Consider the following 24,854-nt stretch of genomic DNA (forward strand, 5'->3'; position numbering starts at 1 on the left):
CACAAAAATGCTGTGTGATAAGTTACACTAAAAGAGAGCAAAGGATCCAGAGTTACAAGGGATGTTATGGCTGAGGGAGGATTCTTCTGTATTTTATAGTGGCTACAATAACTAAACAAAATTCCTTCTTCCTTTGCCATATGCCTTTGAATAAATTACAGCCATGTAGCTTATTTCTGTATTTTAACAACTGAGTATGTGTTTCAACCACACAGCCGAAGCTTTACCAGCAGCCAGAGCCCTGGGGAAGCCAGAGATGGCATTGCTACCATGCTACCCAGCCACCTCCAGGGGACTTTTCAGCAGGGCAGAGAGGGAAAAAGCAAACCCAGCCTCCCTGCCACTGAAAAGCCCTTCATTGGGCTCAATGAGCTTATGTCACCCTAAAGGATGGTGTAAGTCCATGCCCTGGGCACCAGGGTCCCAGGAGGCAATGGCAGGGTGGAAGCCAATTGTCAGCCCCATCCCCGGCCACACTTCTGGAATGCCTCCGCTAAGCTGGCAGAACCAGCAGGCGTGCTGATACAGCACTTTCTGCCAAGTTGGAGCACTCTGGCAGGCTACAGCGGCTGCCCACTGGTAGATTTGCTCCTCCACCAGGATATGTGTCCTGGGGGGAGCAAATCCACTGGCATAGGGCACCACTGCCTTCAGCTCCCCCACCCCCACTTAGGATTGGGCCATTAATATAGCTGATTAGGAAACAGCAGCATTTTTCTAATCCACAAAGAAAATTATTCAATTATAGTTGTAAAAATGGTGTAATCATATTGGATTGGATCCTGTGAATCCATTCTACTAAAGGAGCATATATTTATTTGGTGGAAGCATTCCCCAGATGCAAAAAGAGCAAAATCTAGGGTCTCCTTCTGCCACATTAATGGAATGGTTCTGTGGGATTCAACCTATTGTAGCCAAGTAATGAAGAACTCCCTTCTGCAAGGTATGGTTGGAATAGGGGTGGTGCTCACATTTCTTGTTGAATGGCTGCTTGCATTGGACATACATGCTGGTTCTAAAGAAATGTGAATGGAAATGAAATAGCTATTGGAATTGTTCTCATAAAGCTGGAAAGGGGGGGGGGTAGATGGGCAGTGAGATGAGCGTGGCACAGCACAGCCCTACTGCCCCCAAAGAGGTTTGCAAAGGTGTGTCAAGTGAAAAAAAAGAGACAAAACTTACTAACTGTGCTGCACCTGCCTTTTTGATACCATACATTCATACCAGCGAAAGAAGGTGTTCCTGGGCTGAAAGGCCTCAAGAAGCCAAATAAAGTCAGCTCCATCCCCAGGAACATTTCCATTGTTGTTGACACAACCTCCAGCCCCAAAAGAGTGCTGGCACAGTTGTAGTGTTTGTGTCCAAGTGATACATAGCCATGCTGCTTCTCAGTGCTGGTATAAGTGCCTCTGTTGCTAATACAAGTTACTATCCTTCTGGATAGTGATGGGAGTGTTTTGCCCAGATTATGGCCAGGAAGGATTTGGAAAGTGGCTATTTTATAGTTTGCAAAGTATTTTGGACTTCTCTGGGATCTCTGATGGTAGGATTTTGTTAAAGAACCACCGAGTCAAGTCATTAGAGAGCAATTAAAGTTATCCATTGTTATTTGTTGTCCTTTGACAAAAATGAGAACGCAATCCTCAATGCTTTTTTTTTAAAAAAATTACAGCAATATTATTCCAGGGTCATGTACCATTTTAATTCTCCCTGCAGAATCTACTCCTCCTTCCTCTAATTCAAGCCAGATTTAAATGTTCACTGAGATCTATATTTCAACTGTAAGCTCTAGCAACAACAAAGAAGACACAGAATCAGGTAAGTAAATTTCTATAGCAATTTTAATCTTAATCCTGACAAAATTTAAAATAGATATAAATTCAATCATTTAGTGCTTGTCTAATAAAGTGTTTTATACATGAAAAAGGAATATGTACATCTCAAGAGACTTCCAGTTTTAAATCACTCGTTGGCTTTATTCATGAAGGCGCATCTGGTTTGTGGACCTTTTAAGGCCATTGTATTTCTGTCCCATTGTACTCTAGCTATTATTAGTAAAGTTCTCATGCTGGCTATAGGCAAATGTGAGTGTGAGGGACAAAATATGACAGTAACAGTTAGAGAACAGGAGAAAGTAACAAATACACTAGTTTGAATCCCACTTGATCAAGAGTTGTCCACAACAAACAGATTTTAAAATTTGGTTCTTCGTGAAGAATGGTAAATGCAATTTTGACTAATTCATGTGTTGCTTTCTCTTTGCTGTGATGGAGAGGGGTACATGCTACAGATTCATACCAGGTTGGTCCCTTGGTCTAGAATGTACTACCTGCATGGGGCTAGTATTTAGAAAGATTGGTGGGAATGTGAAAGTGCAAACAAGGAAACACCTTTGTGTGCACAAGTGAGAAATACTTCACAAGATGGATTTTTAAACAAATGGTAACAACAATGTGGAAAACTACGGACGAAGGGCCATTCTGCACAACACAAATAAAAAGTCTTGAGGTGCAGTTCCATAGTTTCCCCCCCAAAATGTGTGGAAGACATTCATTTTTTCTGAAAAAGTTTTATTTTGAAAATGCTAAATTAGCAACTTTTTTCTGGAAGTGACTTAGAAAACATTTCCTGCTTGCTGTGCAGAAAGCCCGACTTGTGAAGCTCTCATTTCAGTTTTTGCAGCTCATGCCTGCTGTTTTCTGCTGCTCCAGGCTTCTCTGTGCCACCCACCATTTGCAGAAGGTTCCCATGGACTTTTGCTCTGCTTACAGCTCATCCACCTGCCATTTCAATTGTTAAAGTACATGAATAAAGTTGGCTTTCACTGCCGATCCTGCACATGTCATTTTTCCTTTTTTTGTTTTCAATGAGGTGTCTTTGAAGCTACGAAGACTCGATATGAGATGAGTCTTCCTAACTTTGAAGTCTCCTCATCAAAAAGAAAGGAATAATGACACATGCGTAGAATGGGCAGTGAAAACTACCTTTATTAATGTACTTTATAAACAGAAATGCCAGGCGGATAAGCTGAAAGAAGAGCAAACATCTGTGGGAATCTTCTGCAAATGGCGGGTGGCATGGAGAAGCCTGAAGTGGCAGAAAACAGTGGGCATGAAGTGCACAAAGTGAAAGGGAAAACTGGGAGGCTAGTGGACAAAATAACTGTTTTCTCCTGGAATGCTTCCCCCCACATGTTATGTGGACAAGTCAAAAAGTCAAAATGGTTCTTTCTAAAACATCTGCAAGATGTTTTATTTGTGTTGTGCAGAATGAGCCAAAGTTATGGTAATCTTAGATAAGGCTTCGTAACATCTTGTTCAGCAGTAGTTTTCAAAAGGGGTAAAAATAAATCTTTGAATTACATGGTGAGAGAACAAAACTACAAGTGTTTTTTTAAGAATATGGATTTTATGAAAAAAAATGGGCAAAGAAAAGCTTTATTTTGACATCCCCTTAATGGTTAAGAACAAAAGAAAGAGCCTGCTGGATTCAGACCAGAGTCCATCTAGTCCAGCGCTCTGCTATTCGCAGTGGCCTACCAGATGCTTTTGGGGGCTCACAGGCAAGATGTGAAAGCAAGGGCCTTCTGCTGCTGCTGCTCCTGAGCACCTGGTTGCTGTTCTTCATAGGCCATTAGAAAACAAATCATAATGTAATCCTACAATGACTTGAACATGTAAGAAATAAACTTAAGTATTTTTTTTAATGAAGTCGTTTCACTGTTAGTGAATCAGGACATTGTTAAGCAAAAAATGGAGTCAATGGAAAGGCTAAAATGGATGTTCCCAACTTCTCTCTTCCTGTAGTAGAGAGGTCATTGGACTTTTGTAACTTCAGGGATAAAACATAAAAAGGAGCTGAAAGAATCTCCAAATTAAAGTGCACAAAGCAGTGTGAACTCCACACCCATTTTTTTATGACCTAGAAGGCAATGGAAGTGTTTCACAGCTCGTGGAATAGTCAGCTCTTTCAAAATTAATTTTGTAATGGCTTTTTGCATCCTCTTTTCTGTGTACAAAAATATGTAAACTAGCAAAAGCTTACAAGAGCTGGGTTATGCTTTGTAGAACTGATGTTCATCCAGATGCAATTTTATTGTGGTAAAGTTTCCTTTAAAAAAATAGAACTGTACAAAGCATCTAAATGGAGTCTTATTTAAACAACATTTTGAGCTGTATTTGTTCATATTTAAACATTCATCCCCCAAAATACATTGCTAAATATACAAATGATGTAATCGTGTCATTTTAATGCTGTTTTTCACAAAGCTAAGAGTCTTAGTTTTCAAAACTAAGAATCTCAGCAGAGAGCTGACAAAGCCAACAAAATACAAATGACCTGGTACCTTTATAATACCACATAAATAAACTTCAGCAAAACCAAATGATACTTTTCAACGTGGCCGGAGAAAGAAATACTTAAAAAGAGATTAAACATCATCCGCAGAAAGAGCTGGAATGTTGATCCTTGGTCGTGTGAAAAATGCCATTTTTTCTCTGAAAAACAAGACCAACATCAATTGTTAATAACTGTAAGAATGCTAAGGCTTGGAAATATATGAGAGAGAGAGAGAGAGAGAGAGAGAGAGAGAGAGAGAACAACATTGAGTTGTGCCACAGTGCAGGACCTGTTAACCCCTTTGGATTGAGCCAAAAGATTTTATTGTAGTAAATCAAGCTGAACTCTTACAAAAAGCCATTTTTGCAAATACCACACTGTTTTGGGATTGATAAGAATACAACAGAAGGTAGCTCAATCATTAAACAAAGAGATCTGACAGGTAAAACAGCATTGTGCTACTGCTAGATAAGAATATCACAGAGGATGTTCTTAGAAAATGCTGTTCAATGTTGTCACTCATTATCAGAGGGCAACCATGATACCAGCATGACTGGTTAATTTCTTTCTACAGCTCAGTGGTTTTACGCTGCTGGTAAGTGAAGCTACTTCAAAAGGGGGAAGCCAGGTATTTAAATAAAGCTGTAATTTGTTCTCCTACCTAAATGACTGCACCTCCAGGGGCTCCTTCCGACTCTGCCCACGTAGTCTATGTACATCTTTAGCAGCTGCTCTCATCATTTTATCAGCTTTCAACTCACACTTCCGCTCATCTTTTTCAGCCTAAGTGAATGAGAAATGGCACTGTTAGTTTAAACAGGAGTACAATAGGCTCTTCTCTAATCTAACATCCTCCTTGTAGACAAAGAACTTAACATCAATGTCCAGCATATGGCATTCTTGGGAGAGTGATTTACTTGAAGTCATAAACCACAGAAGCGATAAAAGGACTGAGAATTTATAAAGGATTTCTTGTCAGCACAGTTCATACACCACTGTGCTGTGGGGGGTATATATGGGAGGGAGCAGGGAGGAAAACATTAAGATTGACACTGATACCTGGTGCTTGCTGTTTTGCAAGATTAATGCTTCATAACTCTGTTATCAGGCACAACAGTTAGACAAGCGAGGGATGAGGAGGGCTATTTGTACAAATTCAAAGAGGGGGAATAAAGCAAGTCCTCACGTATACTTGTTTTGCAACTACTGATAATACAAATAATAAAATACATTAAAATTAAATATACATTTTTCATGCAAGGTATGACCCCATGTCTGGATACTAGCCAAGCAAACAGTCAAATACTGGTAAAAGGTAAGGAGAGGAATGAATTTAAACATTAGCATTGGGATTTTGACTGGAAAGGTTACTAAGCAGTATCCTCCAACTTTGTATGTGGAAGATGTGTGTGTATATCTATATAAACAAATACAAACACACATCTTTTCCCCATCATCCCATCTATGGCATTTAAACTGTAATTTTGAAACTCTGCCTATTAACTGATTTTTTCAAATTATGCTTATTGTGAACAACTACTACAATTTTCACTTTATGATTAAAATAACAACTAAACGATATATTGCATACAGGTTGGGAATACTTCTGAAAACTCCGGATGGCTGCACTTAAATTGATCATAATATCTTCAGATATTGCCCTCCTGAATGTAGTTATAAGTACACATTCATCTTCTAATGTGCTTGTGATGACATAAGGTCAATTCAGAAACATTTAAACACAGATGAAGATGATCTTTCACCATATGTGACATGACTTTTTATCTAGGTAATGGTGGCTGGAAAGTGTGGGTCACAGGTAGTGGTGGGATCCAAATTTTTTTGTAACAGGTTCCCATGGTGGTGGGATTCAAATTGTGGCGTAGCACCAATGGGGCTGGGAGGGGCATGATGTGGGCGTGGCCGGGCATTCTGGGACAGGGCATTCCTGGGCGGGGCTGTGGCAAGGATGCAGCCACTGCGCCAGTCCTTGGGCGGGAAATGAATGCACGCAGGCGCAGGCTGCCATGCACGCCGGTGCACCTCCTGCTAGACTGCTTTAAGTTCTGCGGGCTACTGCTGAGAGGAGGGGCATAACTAAGGCAAAAATCACGTGGCAAAATCACCAATTAGTAACCCCCTCTTGGCACACACAAATAATTAGTAACCTACTCTCGGGAACCTGTGAGAACCTGCTGGATCCCACCTCTGGTCACAGGGCAGGGACAAGACAATTCCCACTGGAACACAGAGCCTACAATATATAATCATGTATTTGACACTGGTGAAAGTAATTCATAAGAGCTAAGAGGATTCACTATAAGCAAAACAAATGGACAAAAAACCCAAGAAGAATTGAAATTGTTTTGATAAAATGATTGTGAAAATCACTGTGCAGTTACAAAAATACTTGCCCGTTTCTCCACTAGCCTCAGCAGGATCTGAAATTGCTCATCCTCCTTTACAAAGTCAGGTAGCTCATTCCCCCCCTGGTTTTGAGCTTGTTCTAATTGTTCCTTCAGCTGTTTCAAAGCAGAGATTTCGTGTATCAGCTGATTGTGCCAGGTCTTTGAAGCCTGCAAATCCAGTTCAAGGTCTAGAGAGGTACGGATTAGACGTTCACCTCCAATGTTCTGAATTGAAGACTACGAGGGAGAAGAAAAAGATATGTATAGATGTGTTGAATAAAAAAAATCTTTCACATATGCATAGTTCTTAGTCTTATCTCACCAAAATAATTTTATTACCGACATACCTGGTAGTATGGTTGTTACCAGGCTGAAAATAACAATGAATCCTTAAAAATATTAAGAAAAACACATTTTTACCAAAAAACACATTTTACAAAAGGGTGCCTTTAAATGCTTACAATTGAGGCAAACAAAGTTAAAATGTCAAATACTGACAGTTTCAATGTTCTTCAAGACTACATGCCACACGATTTACAATGTGATGTGCCATTAGCACATTAATGAAAACCACAGGGGCTGGAGCTCAGTGTTACTGCTTGGCATGAGGAAAGTCTCCGGTTCGATCCCTGGCAGTAGGTGCTGTGAAAGACTTTTCTCTGCCTGGTACCCTGGAAAGCCACTGCCAGTCAGAGTAAACAACACTGACTTTGATGGACCAAGGGTCTCATTCAGTATAAGGCAGATTCATGCGTTCACAGAAAAAGTAATCTCCGTGGACAGCAAGCAATTTTAAAGGCTCTTGCTGGAAATATGCAACATGCATACTAAAATATATGCTCAGGACCTGCCTTTCTTACTAAGAAACTATTCTTTTTGAAATGTGGTTAGTTTCTGCAAAATATATGGAGCTCACCATAATTTCATAATTCCAACTAAGAAAGAATATGTCAACAGTTTTTTTACCCTTTTCATCCTGACACTTCGCCTCTCCACGGCATTTCGGATGAAGGGTGGTTTCTTAGACAGAGTTGAACTATCGCTATCACTGCGATTCAGCTGAAAAAGAAATCAATAGCATGGCATTAAGACAGTGAGACTGAATTGTTCCACAACTATCTGTAAAAGAAGGCGCTACACTAATAAAGGCTAGATGAGAAAGCAATAAAAATAGCAATGAAGCATCTTCACAAAAGCATTCTGAGTTCTAGCACTCAAATCCCTTTCCAAAACAGATCACAGAACTTATTCTTGTATCGATGTGGAACCAAAAAGACTGGCAAGCCCATCTCTTAAAATCTGCAGCTAATTGCTCAGAGAAATTTATATTAACTGCTGCTCTTTCTGAACCCAATACATAAGGTTATGTTGGTGCTACAATGTAGATAGATAGCCAAGCATGGTTGCGCACACAAGTTTGACATCCACATTCTGTCATTCATGATCCTATCCGTAATACTGAATGAACAAAATTCCAACACTTAATGTTGCACTCCTACAGCTGCTTCTGAACATCAACATCACTGGGACAGAATAATGACAGGTCTCCATTCCTGGGTCACTGAGAGATCTTAAGGTACAAGTGCGAGGCCCATTTACTTCCATATCAGGATGTAAAGCACTCCCGTCAAGCTCTTTGGATATTTCTGGTGATAGTGTCTCACATATTTAAGACATCGCCCAAAGCTTTCTATTAACAAAAAAAGAAGCAGTTTCATATTTTTTCCCATGAAAATCAGACAAATTACATTTATTAATTAAAAAACAACCCTCGCTTTAAACACAAACCCAGTACATTCTATCTGGGATAGCTAATTGTAGCAAGAGTTAGAAAATGTTTCAGAGAATCTACTGTTCACTGCAGTGAGCATCCAGCCATCTTGCCATGCCTGAATGCTCCTGTTATGTGTTACTTGTTCCATGGCTTGATGTCCCAAAGCCTCTCTAAAAAAAAAAAACGATGATTCAATTTAGAGGTCTAGCCTACTGCAGAACGTTCAACGTGCAGCTAAATCAAAGGAAAAATGGATAGCTGACAAACCTGACAGCTTCTGAATTTGGAAGCAGCAACCGTATCAGACCTTTTTGCAACAGATAGCCTTGATGTTCATAAGGAACACCTTATTCCTCAGCACAGTGAGGCGATTTTTCTTGAAAGGCCCTTCCTGATAGCATATTCCCTGTTCATAGCACGGACTGAAGTTAAAGGGAGAAGTTATTTATAGTTTCTCCTGATCCTGTCTCTCGGAACTAATTAGTTATGAATACATATTTAATCAAAGAGATGGCCCCAAGCAAGCATAACTTTCATGCACTGGATACATTCATGCTTGACATCATAAATTGCAACTGAAAGCAAAAATAATGTACTTTCAAATTTTTATTATGAGTTCTAGCACTTAGCTCTTCTAAAGATAGTCACATACATACACATACATTGTTTGTTCTCTTGTGAATACATTTTATTCATCAGTAAGCTGCATTAACAATGGTACAGGCCATCCACACATTTTGGTATTAGCCCTACAGGCATACATATGTTTGGTTTCCAGATAGCAGAGTGGCAGCAGTGTGGGTGTTCAACAAAATCTGAGTTGCACTCAACATAGTGTGGTCTGAAAATATCTGCCAAAAATGGTCCATATCCTACTTTGCAGACTTAGATAGAGAAGAACAGAGGAAGCGAACTATGGAAATGAAACTACAGTGGTTTGTAGATCATATAATAGGAAGCTTTTCTAAGAAATTCTGTAGTAATTGAGTCAAACATTGTGTTTCCTCCTCTCTGGATCAATGAACACTACAATGTGAAAACACATGTAGCAATCACTTCAGGAATTGAACCACTAGTAACATATGTAGATTAATTTGCATTTGTTCCACGCAGAAATGTCTCTTCAAGTCAACAAACAATGAATAACGCCTAACCCCCTAAGGCAACATTGCAAACAAATTTCCACCTGAGCACAATTCAGAACATGCTATAAAACATAGCATTCTCTAATTCACAAGACAGATGTCATGGCCAGCCCTCTGTCCTTGCCTCCGCCCAGGCGAGAGGACATTTTACAGGTTTGAAAGTGAAAGCAGCCAGCCACACCCCACTCTCGCTCTCTCCACCAGTAGCAAAGGAACATTCCTTGGCTTTTAGAGTGACAGCAACTGCAGCTCGGATGAGGAGGAAGAGCCAGCTGTCAACAAAGCAGCATCAGATCATCAGATCCACCAATAGAAGAGCGGAGAGCAGTGCAAGTGCAGCAATTCAACCCAGAAACACCACCCCGCACTAACAGACCAGTGCCAGGACCATCTGCTTGGCTCTTCAGCGATTCGGTGTGCTCTCAGAGCCCACCTCCAGCGCCTCAAACAAGCAATCCCTCCAGCCCACCTCCCCCCTTAGAGCAACATTGCCAAAGACTGAACTTGGAGCTAGCTGAGCACCAAAAGTCGGCTAGATCATCTACACGCCATCTGTAAGTAGCCCGCACGATCAGCTCCATAAGACAAGACTTGCTAGGGCACATCTAGCTGTTCTAAAACCACAGGGAAAAAACAGGACAGCTAGACTAAAATCACTTAGTAGTCAATCATTTAATCTTACGCTATCTAATGATCCAACACACCTTGATTTCCCTAATAATATACTATCCTAACACTCAATCCCAGACGACCTTCTAGGGTCATCATCAGACAATTCTCAACTTAGAGAACGCATTTATAAATTTGACACTTTGATGGATAGATCACTAATTTGGAAATCGGAGACTGCTCCATGTTTTAAATTATTCAGAAGTGATCATCTTAGAGCTTCCTATATAGTCAATATCTCAAATCAAAATCTTATCATGGCCTTCATATCTTTACACTTTCAGACAATGCCAACAGTTGTATCGGTCGAACACTACTGTGAGGAGCCAAAGGCCAATGCTTTTGAATCTGTGGATCTCTAACACTAAATGACCTACCCCATTATATATTTGACTGTCTGTTGTATGAGGAACCCAGGGATACATTTTTGTTATATGATTCTGTTAAGTACGTCTCTCATAGAATGTCTCTATATGCCCTGGCAGCAAAGAAAATTAGGTTCAATGTGGTTGCTAAGAGACCAAATTTTTGATCTGATTCTATAGATTGTTAGATTTTATTGGTATATTGTTGTATATCTTAGTCAATGTTGTATTTTAATTTATTATGTACTGATGTTTGAGATAACTGTTGATGTGTTTGTAATGGCCTATGGCTATTGTAATGTGTTTGTAATGGCCTATTAATTCACTATTTTATAAATCTTCCTCACACCTCTTCCCCTCAGTTGTCTTTTCCTAAACTAGGAAGATGCTGCAGTCTTCCTTCATATGAAAATTGATCTAAATTCTTGATCTTTTTGGTTGCACTTAAGTGCATTTTTACAGGATTAAGATCCTTTCTCAACATGAGATAGCCAGATTGTACATAGTATTCCGAACATTCCAGATTTATATAAAATAATTTTTCAATCTATAATATGGAATTTGCTGTTTTCAAAAGTACCATATATCAACTAGATGTCTATGTAGAACTATTTTTCACAACCTTAAGATCATTTTCCTGGCCATTCAATGTTAATCAACAACCCCATGACTAGTTAGGATTACTTGCCCAAACAAGGATAACTTTACACTATTTTACATTTAGAACCTCAGTATGAATTCTTTTAGAGTCTGCACATTTCTCATGGGTTTTCACCATCCTGATTAATTCAGCCGTGCTCAGATGACACAGTTAACTATGGTTAACACATACACAAACCTAGTTTGTTGCTAGCCTCCCTTTTCCACATTATGTACAAATGCAGGCATATGGGCTAACCAAAGTATGTTTTTCCAGGAAACCAGTTTTCAGTAACCTGTGCATTAGCATACATTCAAACATCACGGGTAATTGGAATTATTTTCTAAATGGGATTCTTTTATCATACTCCATTCAAGAAGGAAAGGAGGAGTAGGCAGGATGCTGAGATGCATTTCTAGGCCCAACCATAAACTGGATTTGTGCATTTTAACATAACATTTTAACATAACTGTAGTTAACTTTTCCCTGTAAATACCGCTTTGGTATAATCTGCTAATTTGGCCATCTCACTTCTCCAATCTTAATCCAGGTTATCAGAAAACAAGTTGCATTATATCAGAACCAATACAGCATTTGGGTAGACTCTGCCACTTGCTTTTACCCACTGAGCAAACTGACAGGTTTGCTCCTACCCTCTGCTCACTGTTTTTCAAAACCATTTGTGTGTGTGTGTAAAGTGCCATCAAGCCGCAGCCAGTTTAGGGCACCCCAGTAGGATTTTCAAGGCAAGAAACTAACATAGGTGGTTTGCCATTGCCCTCCTCTCCACAGTAATCCTGGTGTTCCTTGGTGGTCTCCCATCCAAGAAGTTACAAGGGCTGACTCTGCTTAGCTTTTAAGATCTGACAAGATCAAACTAGCCTGGGCCATCCAGATCAAGAGCAAAACCATGTATGGATCCATAATTGCATAGATGTTCCGACTATCTCAAAGAACTCCAAAAAATTTGTAAAGGCTTTGCTTTGCAGAGGGCACACCTCTTCCTCAAGAAGTCAACTTCTTTCTATATACTTAATAATCACTTTTATGTGAAAAAAGTATGTGTACTATGACATCAGTGACATTCAAATATTTTCTCCAGCTGGAAATAGAATTAAAGCATTTCCTTAACTCCTACTGAAGAAGAATCAAAACATCCTAGTGTAAGAATAGTGTATTTAAAGTAAGGTTCTTATTAGTACTACACTCAGTACTACACTGAGGTTAGTGAGGAGACTAACACACATTTTCCTTACCCGACACACATATTGGCTCTGTGGTCCTGGAGAAAAAGTTTTGGAACGTATTATTGTGCTGCCTCTAACAAAAGGAGTTTGGGGTGGGTTTGATGATCTTTTGTCTTTTGGACGAACTACGATGGAAGAATGTGTGAAACTCTCTGTGTTGGTCTCTTTATCCACCTTGGAAAGAAAAGAGAGAAGAGATGATTCAGTGTAGCTTGCTCCACCAGAGTATCACAGTACAAAAGCCATCCAAAGGGCAAAATCAACATACAAAAGTAAAGTTCAATAGTATGCATTAGACCCATGAACACTCAACTAGCTTAAAACCTAAAAGTGATTACTACATCTTCTTTGCAGTTATGATACACAGCAAAATCACAGAACACCAACATGGCACCTTCAAAACATGTATTGCTTCCATTAAATTTCACAGGAGAAAAAATCTTTTAGAAGTACTGCAAAAACTGAACAGAAATACAGGAGACACTACAATTCCACAACAACTACAATTCCACAGCATACTAAATTATGTGTGATTAAGCCTTAGCTTATTAACTTCAATGGTTTAAGAACATTTAAACTATGTTACAATGAGGCCTTTGAAATGTTATCAATAACTCTTAGGGATTCTATTGTAGGCTGCTTCTGAACAGGGTCTCTGCTATGTTTAATGAGAACTACTGTAACTAGTTTATACACACAACGCTCTCCTTTTGAAAAAATGCACATCAATATTATGGATTACTAATCAGATCAATAAAGGCTGAATAATTTTGAACAATGTCTACGACAGAACACTGCAACTTATTTTAGATGTTATAAACCAAGGCCAGCATTCAGGAACTGCAAATGGAACAGCTAACACAAAATTGGAATAGACTTTATAAGAAGCTGAAGGTGTGGGGGGAAATAATGGAAGGAGGATAGAATCCAGGGGCCCTCTTTGTGATCTATTCATTAACTAAATTCATTTGTACCTTGCCTTTCTCCCCAATGGGGATCCAAAGAAGTTTACATAGTTCTCCCACCAACTTTTGATGTAGTGAATGAACTAGAGGCCCCTTGGCCATCTTCAGGTCTATTATTGGACCACTTCAGCCTGCTCTCTGAGGATGATGTCGACAAGATGCTAGTGGCTGTGAAGTTCACCACCTGCCCCCTTGATCTGGGTTGGAAGTGATGAAGTACAAGGACCTCTGTTGGAAATAATCAATATCTCCCTCCAGCAGGGATTTTTCCTAGGGAGGTTACAGGAGGCGGTAGTATGGCCGCTCTTGAAGAAACCATCATTGGATCCTTTAGATATATTCACCTACCATCCAGTTTCAAACCTACTGTTTTGGGTAAGGTAGTTGAGAGAGCAGTAATGGAGCAACTGCAAGCTTTTTTGGATGACACATCAGCTCTGGATCCATTCCAGTCCAGCTTCTACCCTGGCCACAAAATGGAGACTGCACTGGTTGCTATCATCCACGAGCTCCAACTCCAGCTGGACCAAAGTGAGTCAGCGCTGCTGGTGCTTTTAGATCCCACCACAGCATCTGACACAGTCGATTAAGACCTTTGGAACCACTGCAGGGGATGACCCTAAAGTGGTTGGTTTCATTCCTCCATGAGGGGGAACAGCAGGTAGCCCTAGGGGAGAAGATGTCTCGGTGACACCCTCTTGTTTGTGAGGTACTGCAGGGAGAAGGGCAATATTTTCCCTGATATTATTTAACATCTACATGCAACCCCTGGCACTGCTGATTTGCAGCTTTGGCCTAGGTTGCCACCAATATGTTGATGAAAAGTCAGCTGATCACCGCCATGGATGTTCTGGCCCAGTGCTTGGAAGCTGTGGCAGGATGGTTATCCCAGAGCAGGCTGAAACTAAATTCAGTAAAAAAAAAAAAGGGGGGGGTCCTGTGGCTGGGCAAGTCAGAGCAGGGGTTCCAGCTGCCAGTTTTGGGTGAGGCTTTAACACCTTTTCCTTTGCCAAAAGCCTGGGTGTGATCCTGGAGTCCTTCCTATCCACGGAGGCCCAAGTCACACATTTTTTTTTCCATTTTAGCCAGGCTAAGCAGTTGGTCCCTAGAAGCCTGTTGCACAGGACACCTAGAATTTACATGACAAGCACATAACTGTGCTTGGAAGGATGAGCCTAACTTAGTTTGCCTATGCAAATATTTGTTTATGCTGATGGAGCTGCATGGATATACTGCTTTTTCTGACAGGATTATATTTGAAACTGTTCATAATGGACAGACTTTGTTAGTACAATTCACCAAGCACTAAGCTACATGGCTGTACTACAGTGACAAATCTCATCCAGTTCAAGATCCAAAGCTTACTTTGTGGTAAGATGATCACTGAATGGAAGCTCCAGTTGATGCAAAAGTAAGTTAGTATTGTCCTGTCGTACAAGGTCTTAGGAATTATGTTTGTAGGCTACAAGGGAGGAAATATCTGCAATAATACTGAGGGCTTCCAGCTTTTTAACATCTTCTCTCTTACATTTCAAAATGTGGGAAATCATGCCAGGTAGCACTTTAGATTTTTTTCATATGAGAAAACCTTAGCAAAGAGAATTAAATCACAGGTAGGCAGAAAATAAGAAGCACATTAGAGGTGAAACAAGAGCACTGCAGCAATGGCAGAGTGCTGAGGTCAGCTTATCCTTTCAGTTACCACTGGCTTGTAAAGGACACTGCTTCCTTGATGCCTTTACCTTGAGAGTTGCTAAATGTGCCTGTGAGAAGGTTGAGGGAGTCTCTTCAGCACCCCATACTAGCTTATCACCATAAAATTCTTCCTCCTCTTCTTCCACTTCATTTTCACTATTGCAGTCTTGCTCTTGTTCAGTATCTTCCTCATCTTGCCTGTGACAAACAAAACTGCTTGATAACATGCAGGGAAGATGTGACATACCAGTCTAGAAAGCTTTGGTAACACTAATGGCATTCCTGACACAATGGCATTGTCTCAGTTCTCTTCAGTGCTACAAGATACACCACTGTGTTACAAGATGGACTGAAATAAGAAAGGCAGAGGTTGGAGAGAAGCAACAGTAGAGTTCATTTACAAGTGTCTTGCATCACATTCCAGTTCAATCTTTGTTCATTGCACCTTTGTTTATTGCATCTGGAAATTCTGAACATATAAGATCTTCCTTCCCCCTAGCAAGAATCTAGTTTTATATGGTTTTACTACAAATGTTATTCTCACTTTAATATGCAACTTATCCCTGAAATCAGGCTCCATCCCTGAAGACTGGAAGATGGCCAATGTCACACCAATCTTTAAGAAAGGATCTAGGGGGGACCCGGGAAATTACAGGCCAGTCAGTTTGACATCTGTTCCTGGTAAATTAGTAGAATCTATCATTAAAGATAAAATTATAAAACATGTAGAAAAGCAAGACCTGTTGAGAAAGAGTCAGCATGGCTTTTGCAGAGGCAAATCCCTGTCTTTACAAACTTACTAGAAGTTCTTTGAGAGGTGTAAAACAGATATATGTGGGATAAGGAGGGAACCAGTGGACATTGTCTACTTGGATTTCCCAAAAAGGCTTTTGACAGAAGTTCCTCACCAGAGACTGTTGAGAAAACTCAGCAAATGAAGGAATAAGAGGGGAAGTCCTCCCATGGATTAAAACTGGTTGAGAAACAGGAAACAAAGAGTGGAGTGTAAATGGGAAGTTCTCACAATGGAAAGATGTGGTGAGTGGTGTCCCCCCAAGGATCCGCTTCGACTTTGGGACCAGTGCTCTTTAACCTATTCATAAATGACCCTGGAAGTGGGGGTGGGTTAGCGTGGTGGCCAAGTTTGCAGATGATACCAAATTAGGTAGGGGTTGGGTGAGAACCACTTTAAAAGGATTGCGAAAGAGCTCCAAAGCGGACCTTGATAGGAATTAGGGTGGAGTGGGCCCAGAAATGGCAAATGCAGTTCCAATGTAGCAAAATGTAAAGTGATGCACATAGGGGCAAAAAAAATCCAAACTTCACATAATGCCACGCTACAGGGGTCAGTGCTATCAGTCACCAGACCAGGAAAGGGATTTAAGCTGCCTTAGTTGATATGGACTTCCATGGGAATGTCAACTCAATGCATAGCAGCCTGTAAAAAAGGCAAACTCTATGCTTGGGGATCATTAGAAGAAAAGGAATTGAGAAATAAAACTGCAAAAGATTGTCATGCCCCTTTATATAAAAGAAAGCAGTTAGGTGCGACTCACACTTGGAGTACTTGTGTCCCAGTTCTGGTCGCCACATCTCAAAAAAGGATATTGAGGAGATAGAAAAAGTGCAGAGAGAAAGGAGCAACAAAAGGATGATTGAGGGATCTTGGAGCACCTTCCCTATGAGGGAGAGGCTTGCAAAGCGTTTGCAGGACTCCCTTTAGTTTTGGAGAGGAGGCTGACTGAGGGGGGATATGGATTGAAGTCTACAAAATTTATACATAGGGTAATTTGAAAAAAATGTTGAGCCAAGAGAGAAATTTTTCTCTCTTTCTCCCACAATACTAGGAACCAGGGGGCATTCATTGAAAATGCTGGGGGGAAGAATTAGGACTAATAAAAGGAAACACTTCTTCATGCAACGTGTGATTGGTGTTTGGAATATGCTGCCACAGGAGGTGGTGATGGCCACTAACCTGGATAGCTTTAAAAGGGGCTTGGACCAGATTTTATGGAGGAGAAGTTGATCCTATGGCTACCAATCTTGATCCTCCTTGGATCTGAGATTGCAGAATGCCTTAACTGGAGACCAGGGTGATGCGAGAGGAGCCATTGCGTTCACATCCTACATGTGAGCTCCCAAAGGCACCTGGTGGGCCACTGCGAGTAGCAGAGAGCTGGACTAGATGGACTTTGGTCTGATCCAGCTGGCTTGTTCTTATGTTCTTATGTGTAGGGTAACAGGTCTAGGATATGTACGTAGAATGGGAGCCTCTGTGAGGTATTAGCGGAGTTGACCCCAAATAATAACCAACATAATTTTTAGAATTAAGTTTCTCAGTCTGTCCCCACCCCCTCCATATGTATCTGTATAACTATATATGATCAAAGTATGAGCCAGACAAAAATCTGAAAAGAGATTTTCCACACTTTGGGGAGAAACTTACATATTTTGGAATGATTACAAGTATGCAGGGTTTATCTTAAAGTAATAAAACCTTCACTTAAACATTTTACAAAACCCAAGTCACTTTACAACTTGGTAAAATACAGATGCTCAAACACTTCCCAGTGTGGGTTACTGTTACCCATTCACCAGCAGTGTTCAGGCAGCCAATTAAGCAATGACCTGTTTGGCTGTTTGCACGTATTGATAGGAATGAACTAACTGTAGCCAGCAGTAGCCCACTCCCAGCTGGTGAGGGATCATAGGAGAGTCAATATCTGATAGGGAAACCTTGTTCTGTATTCAATGGCCGATTACACACAGCGAGGTTCCCATGTCTTCAAAGAGAATTGGCTGGGGAGTCTTTGTTTCAGGGCATGTTTGACAATATTACCCACTGCCTGGTTTGCAACGAGGATGGTATTACCCATCAGCTGGCTTTTTGATTGTGTCTGGGCGGGGTGGGGTGAAATGATGTTTCACAAGATCTCTATTGTGCATGCGTGCAATATATCAATCTATCAATAGATTGATATATAAACATAAAAAGGTGAACTATTAAAGAAAAATCTTGAATATGGTTTCTGTACTCTTTGCCTGAACACTGTTTGTCTTTTATGCAAAAGTGAGGGGGGATAATTGTGGTATGCAGACTGCAAAAGGCTAATGTGAACTGCTGATCACTAAGCTTCCCAGGTTCACGATTGTCCATCTCCCAATGTGCTGTAAACCCAAGTGTCAAGACTGACAGTTTTTTCCTGGTGTAGTCTGGAATCACTGATTGCTTATATATAAAACTATGAGGATGGAGACATCCCAGTTTGTTGATCAAATGCAGGAGCAAATAAGGTGTTTGGACTGATTGACTAGTCTTATTATTTTTAATTGTTTTAGTATTAGTACTGATTCAGCGATCTATCAATATGGTTATTTAATTTTTTTTTAAATCTAAAGATATAGAGATAGGCAGGAATGGGGAGGGCATGGGCAACAGAAATGATATGGCAGGACAAGAAGAGGGAAGTCGTCAGCAACAGGGAGGAAGGTGAGGGGGAAGCACGCAAAGTAGTGCGAGGGAGTAGGGGGGTAAGACTAGGTGGGTTGGCTAGGGCGAAGTGGTCCGAGGCAAAGCTGTGCCCACTGGCTAATCTGTCCCACTCTAGCAGTGAAGCAAAATTAAAATTGTTCTATAAGTTAATCTTGCCACAGAGAGAGTGGAAAGTGAAAGCGGGCATGGAAGAAATATGCCCAAACAAGAAATTTTGCCATGGTGGACATTGCCTCCACCACGCAGCAAAGATCTAGTGAGTAACTCACCAGTGAAGATTTTTAGGGGCAGGGGATCAGGAGCAGAATTCCAGCTGATAAGATGGAAGTTTGGTTTTTCCTGGTTTGGCTGGCCAAAAGGCCGTAATAAAATATCCATCTATTTGGTTTTTCCTGGATTTACACCCTGGAAACTTTGCTGCCTCCAAACTTGCTGAAATGCAGTAAATTTTGGGAGAATCCCAGCTGACATCCTTTCTCTCTTCCCTACCCCAAACTTTCATAATTTGAAGCAGAGAAAGGGAAAGGAATAAATTCTTTCTTCTCTCCCTTTGGCAATGCAGAGATAAAAGGCACTGACACTATCTCTATCACCTTGGAGGCGAGCAATAGCTCCCTTTTGCAACTATGCTGTATTGCTATTTTGCTCAGAAGGATGTGTGGATAAGAACCAGATTCCCAGTTGATCCCCCATATCATCTGCAGGTTGGCTTCAGGAAGCTGAAATGTTGTTTGGCAGATGTTCAAGTTGATGTTGCAATCTGAAGATAGCTTTAATCTGTTCATGGTCTGTTTGTGAGTGTTGAACAAATATAAGTTCCTCTGGTGAATAGACCCACTAAGAAATTTGCAGCAATCTAGTTGCAGATCATCCTAATTACTTTAGAAATCAGCAATTGTTTGAACTGGGCTTACTTTTTCCATACATGTAACTGGATAGGATGTAAATATAAATTTCAATATATCCTTTCCAACAGTTATAAGTATGCCATATTATTCAGCTTCTAACATGCATTTGAGAAGGTTGGTTTGATCCTATAGTCCTAATTTTTAGCCCTTCTACAAAGAGATTTTCCATAGAAAGAGAATTATAATTTTCTACACTAACTCAAGAGTTCATAATGGGTGAAAGAATTAATGACACTTGGTTTTGATGCAATAATCCTTGTAATCTTAAAACACAATTATAAAAGTCTACAAAACCCCACAGTATAAGTATGTCATGTATAGGTTTGAATACATACCAATTTTCACTAGTATGTAAAGTGCTTCTGCTTTCTTCTAACTCTCTCTCTACAGTTTCTAGTTCAACAGCAGTCTGTTCCAGCAGCACAGATACAGAATCCTGTGGGAAATTAGTTAAGGACATTAAGAAACAGTAACATCCATTGAGTTTCACTGAAGGTAATCATTACTGATGTAGTACCTAGCTAGAAAAGTACAATTATCTTATAGCTGAACTAAAAAAGAAGCTCCACATTTTCTCGCAGTAATTATATCCCGGACATGCATATATGAGGTTTTATTCTCTCTCAATGGCACACTGTTTCTAGAACTATGCCAAGCATTATTATATGATCGTTAAAACATCCTTAATCACTAGTCCTTACCATTTTCTCAGTACAGGAAAGTTTAGAACAGGCACCCTCTTGCTTATTTTTATTGCTTTGTCTCGATTGATACTTATAGCTAAGGAGGTTGTACCAACGACTTGACCTCTCTCCCAATCGGCAAGTCTCAGCAAGGCTAATTTGTGCACCACCCTGTAGAAACAAAGTAAAACTAAAATGGAGTGTGCATCATCACTACACTTTTGGTCTTCTACTTTTAGTCAAACACATTTTAAGATTTTAACAATGCATAGAGTTACACAGAAGTAGAGAGTGACCACTCAACTTACAGAGCACTCCTCAAGATGGCAATTATCCACAGCACAGACATCAACCCTCAAAGTCTTCTGTTGCAAGGCGGAGTAGGAGATTGCAACACAAAACAATTCATTGAATACAAGATTGTCTGATGCCTCCATCAATCTGGAGCGAAACAAACAGCTTGTGCTTTCAGAGCAAGGAAGAACAGCCAGCCGAATGCTCCTGTTGAAAAAAAGATTGATTAAATCAGCACAACTTGCTTTACAGGCTTACTGTGTATGGAGGTTATTACAGCTCAACACAAAAGTCTGTGCATATTTATCCGCATAGTGTGGATAACAAATAACTAACCCCAAATATAATAACAGAAGCAGATCAACATGTTTCTGTATGCTCTGCAGGATTGTGTGAAGCTATTTTACATTGTCTATTAATTTCACTGGAGATTCTGTGGAAGCTTTTAAAAAAAATCTTATAGAAACAGTATGCTGATACCTCCAAAAAGCTGTTAATAGTGCATAATTTAATATGAAGCTGATGGAATCATTTAACTTCATGTTAAACTGAAGGAATAATTTGAAGGAAATTGAAGTTGAAGGAATAATGAAAGTGGATGTAGGAATCTAACGTGATCTAGAAATCTAATATGAGGCTGTTTTATCAATATTCAGCTGACCTTCACTTTGAATTTCTCTATGTGCAAAAGAGGAAAAAATATGGTCTTTCACAAACATTTGATTGCTTGCAGTTCTTGTGTAAAGTGCTATCAAGTTGCTTCCAATTTATGGTGTCTGTACATTCCTTTATGCATTCTCTACTTACAGTGTGGCTATTTGCTTCACTGTGGATTTTTCTGGTGTTTTTTTGTTTGCACCCAGGATTCCCCTGCTGCGAAGTGCTCCTTGTTGACTGGGACTGCCGTTTTGCCCACTCCCTGCTTCCTTGTTATCTCCATGCAAACTGTGTCTTGGATGGTTCCCTGTCACTTTTTGGGGGGTCTGGGGTGGTTCTCTGCCACTTTTTTTGGCGATCTGTGGTCTAGCATTAAATTGCTAGACCATGTAAGTTTTATGTCAATTTCAGGGTCTAATTACTCCAGTGATAGACCTTCAGTGAAAGCTGTGATTACACTTGGCATACTTTCAGCAGAGAACTACTCTCTGCTATCCCCCTAAAAAGTACATGTATATTATACAAACATTTTTCATTAAATAACTACACGTATACCTTAAAGCCTGTAATGTAGCAACCGGTACATTTAACTTAAAAGGAATCAGAGTAATCTTCTTGAATACTAATGTCTCAGTAGGCTCAGAAGGTTGACAGTTAGTATAGCTTTTATGTTTATAAAGTACTACTGTAGTTCTCTTGCTAAGTACTCTTGCTAAGGTTTAGGGCAAAAGAAATATAAGTCATCTTTTTGAAGGATAAAGTTTTTTTTGCCACTGCAGTAAGCCTATCGGTGAAATCCCGCTGGAAACTTATGCCAGTCATTACTTCGGTAATCAATTACAGTCCAAATAAAGAATCCACAAGACTATGAATCTACAAAAGCAAACTCTCCATACCCTCAGCTAAACCACAGCTTCTTCCAGCATTTTATGGCTAGCTGTTCAACTTCTCCAGGCATTTCTTCACAAGTGTTTAAGAATATATCTATTTGTACAGGTGGCTGTAAAACTCAAAACATATTGCTGATGTGAAATAAAAATAGGGGCATGCTTGCATTGCCTAACTGAAATATATAAAACGGAGGATGACGAAAATTATTCAAGAGCAGCACAGAAGTCTTAGAGATATTTCCAGTATGTCGTTCCACTTACTTACACTTTCTGGTCTTGCTGTGGCAGAAGAGCAGACACATTATTCAAATGGGCAACTAATATTGCAAACTGTTTGTTTTTTTCATCATACCTGAATTGGAAAACCAACAGAAAGAAGCTGTAAGCAGTAATAAAACAAATAAGGACTTCTTCATGTACTGAAACATTTTCAGATTTGTACATGTAGCATATACATATACAATCCTACTGACACTTATCTAGGAGTAACAGCAATTGCACAGAGTAGACAGATTGAGGCTCATGACTATGATCCCATACATATCTCACTAAATTACTTAGACTGGATCCTACCAGCTTTAGCAATCATTATTTCTGCAATAGTGCCTTATTTCCCTTCTTTCTTCAGTTTCTGTCCCTTGTATCTCTATGCATGTTGCAGAACTTCTGATATAGCCTTTTCAGCAGGCAAAAGCGTCCGTCCTCTCCACTGGTAGAAAGTTGGCAGCAGCCAACTCAGTGGAATTTCACTGAAATAAATATTAGGAAAGGAAAGAATTCTAAACTACATACTGAAAAAACAATAGACAAAAGGGGATGACTTTATTCTGCAGTCATAAGAATATAAGAACAAGCCAGCTGGATCAGACCAAAGTCCATCTAGTCCAGCTCTCTGCTACTCGCAGTGGCCCACCAGTCCATGAACATTGGAGTGGGGGATGTTTTCATTTATGTATTCTGTTATCATCTAAGGTAAAAAATTTCATTTCCCTTCTGAAATCAGCTCCTATCTTCAGCAAGCTGCTAACTAGCTAATCAAAATATGGAAATAATTATGTACTGCTGAAGTAATAAAAAGACTTATCACAAATTAGCTGTTATCACCAAATTAGGGACTTATCACCAAAGTAGTTATTATCTCCATTAATATGACATATGGAAGTTGGAGCCTTGCTGTAATCAGTTCAACTGAAGGAAGTTACATTAATGTTGAATACTGTATCAGCTAAAGGCTGGATCTACATTTTTTGAAGGGGGCAAAAGGACAACATGATACCCTATATACTATATACATAATTATATACATGTTGTCTATTCAGACTGGCAGCAGCTCTCCAGGTCAGCCAGAGGACTTTACCTGATTCTTTAATTGGAGATGCCAGGGATTAAATCTGGGAGTTCCAATGAGCCAAGCAAATGCCATACCACTGAGCCACTGCACCGACCCTATCACTGACTTCCCACTCCCATTTAGACCTTGGCCACATCCTAACACTGATGCTATGAGGGAAGCCTGCTCTGTTCAGAAATCTTTTCACAGTGGTACAGGCAGGGGGAAAAGCCTTCAAGCACAGGTGGAACTTTGTCCTGACTCTTGTGCAGAAACCACAGTGCTTGAGAGCCAGACGTTAGTACAGAGCCAACCCCTGATGAGCTGCTCAGCTGCCTGCAGAGGGTTCAACAAAAAGGGCCAGGCTGACATGGAGCATTTGCATTGCACTTATTTATTTGTAATTCACTTTTCTTCCCAGTTGGGACTCAAAGCAGCTTAAAACATCATTCACACCTCTCCACCATTCTCTCTCAACCACCCTATAAAATAGGCTAGGCCAAGCCTTTGTGATGAGTCGGGTGTAGTAGTAGTAGTAGAGCAGAGCCAGCTGGGGAATACAAGCTAAGTGAGGACAGCCACCCAATGTGCCCTCTCCCTTTCTTAAATGCCATGTGGAGCCACAGCCAGCAGGAGTGGCATTCTGCCACCCCCTCTGTGATCCACCTGGGGTAAGTGCCCCACATTGCCCCCCCTCCCAGATCTGGCCCTGTACCAGCTTAAAAAACTGAGAAACCATGAAGCTTACTTCATAGCAATTTGAACTTTAGCAGTGCCAGCTATTTCTGAATCTTCACTGTCAAACGGAACACCTTCTGACACGCAGGGTCTGAAAAGAAAAAGGATATTGAAATTGGTTTCCTGTCAGTAACACAGTGGAACAGTAACGTGAAAATGGTTTCTTCCATCACTACAACCAATTTGTGAGGAGACTACAAGGGATGGTCTAATATGAGAAGACATTTTTAAGGCTGGATATACAATATCATATTACTACAACAAAATATCGAAGCTGCTAAGTCAAGACACTCTTTGTCATAATCCAAGCACCCAAAAGCAACAAAAAAATGGAACTGTTCAATCGTTAATTCTTTTTTCAACATATATACAAAAATATTGCCTTAACAAACCATTGAATATTATGCCTACAAATGACTCTTCTAAGATAATTGGGTTTAGAGTATGGAATCTCCTTTAGGATGGTTGAAACTGAACTGAACTCATGTTCAGTTATATGTAGGACATTCTGCAATGAATATTTAGCTGTTTCCAGGATGAATACAACAGAAGTTGGGAAAAGCAGGTGAGCCCTAGATCCAGTACTGATTACTCTGCTCCCAGTACAATGTTGGG

At 40.2% G+C, this 24,854-nt stretch overlaps 1 protein-coding gene across 1 annotated transcript in view; it reads right to left on the bottom strand.

The window, feature by feature from the left end:
• Window positions 1-1,823: 1,823 nt before the first annotated feature.
• WWC1 (WW and C2 domain containing 1) overlaps window positions 1,824-24,854 on the bottom strand; it is a 35,980-nt gene continuing 12,949 nt past the window's right edge. Inside the window, exons 5-15 of the mRNA XM_048490580.1 lie at window positions 24,250-24,330; window positions 22,437-22,523; window positions 20,639-20,831; window positions 20,349-20,501; window positions 19,983-20,083; window positions 15,294-15,444; window positions 12,596-12,760; window positions 7,713-7,805; window positions 6,753-6,983; window positions 5,000-5,121; window positions 1,824-4,496 (exon numbers count right to left, since the gene is read on the bottom strand). Of these exons, the coding sequence (XP_048346537.1) occupies window positions 4,430-4,496; window positions 5,000-5,121; window positions 6,753-6,983; window positions 7,713-7,805; window positions 12,596-12,760; window positions 15,294-15,444; window positions 19,983-20,083; window positions 20,349-20,501; window positions 20,639-20,831; window positions 22,437-22,523; window positions 24,250-24,330 (1,444 nt within the window). The 3' untranslated portion in view covers window positions 1,824-4,429. The remainder of the gene's footprint in view (window positions 4,497-4,999; window positions 5,122-6,752; window positions 6,984-7,712; window positions 7,806-12,595; window positions 12,761-15,293; window positions 15,445-19,982; window positions 20,084-20,348; window positions 20,502-20,638; window positions 20,832-22,436; window positions 22,524-24,249; window positions 24,331-24,854) is intronic.

This window comes from Sphaerodactylus townsendi, linkage group LG03, assembly GCF_021028975.2.
Source record: "Sphaerodactylus townsendi isolate TG3544 linkage group LG03, MPM_Stown_v2.3, whole genome shotgun sequence".
Classification (NCBI taxonomy): domain Eukaryota; kingdom Metazoa; phylum Chordata; class Lepidosauria; order Squamata; family Sphaerodactylidae; genus Sphaerodactylus; species Sphaerodactylus townsendi.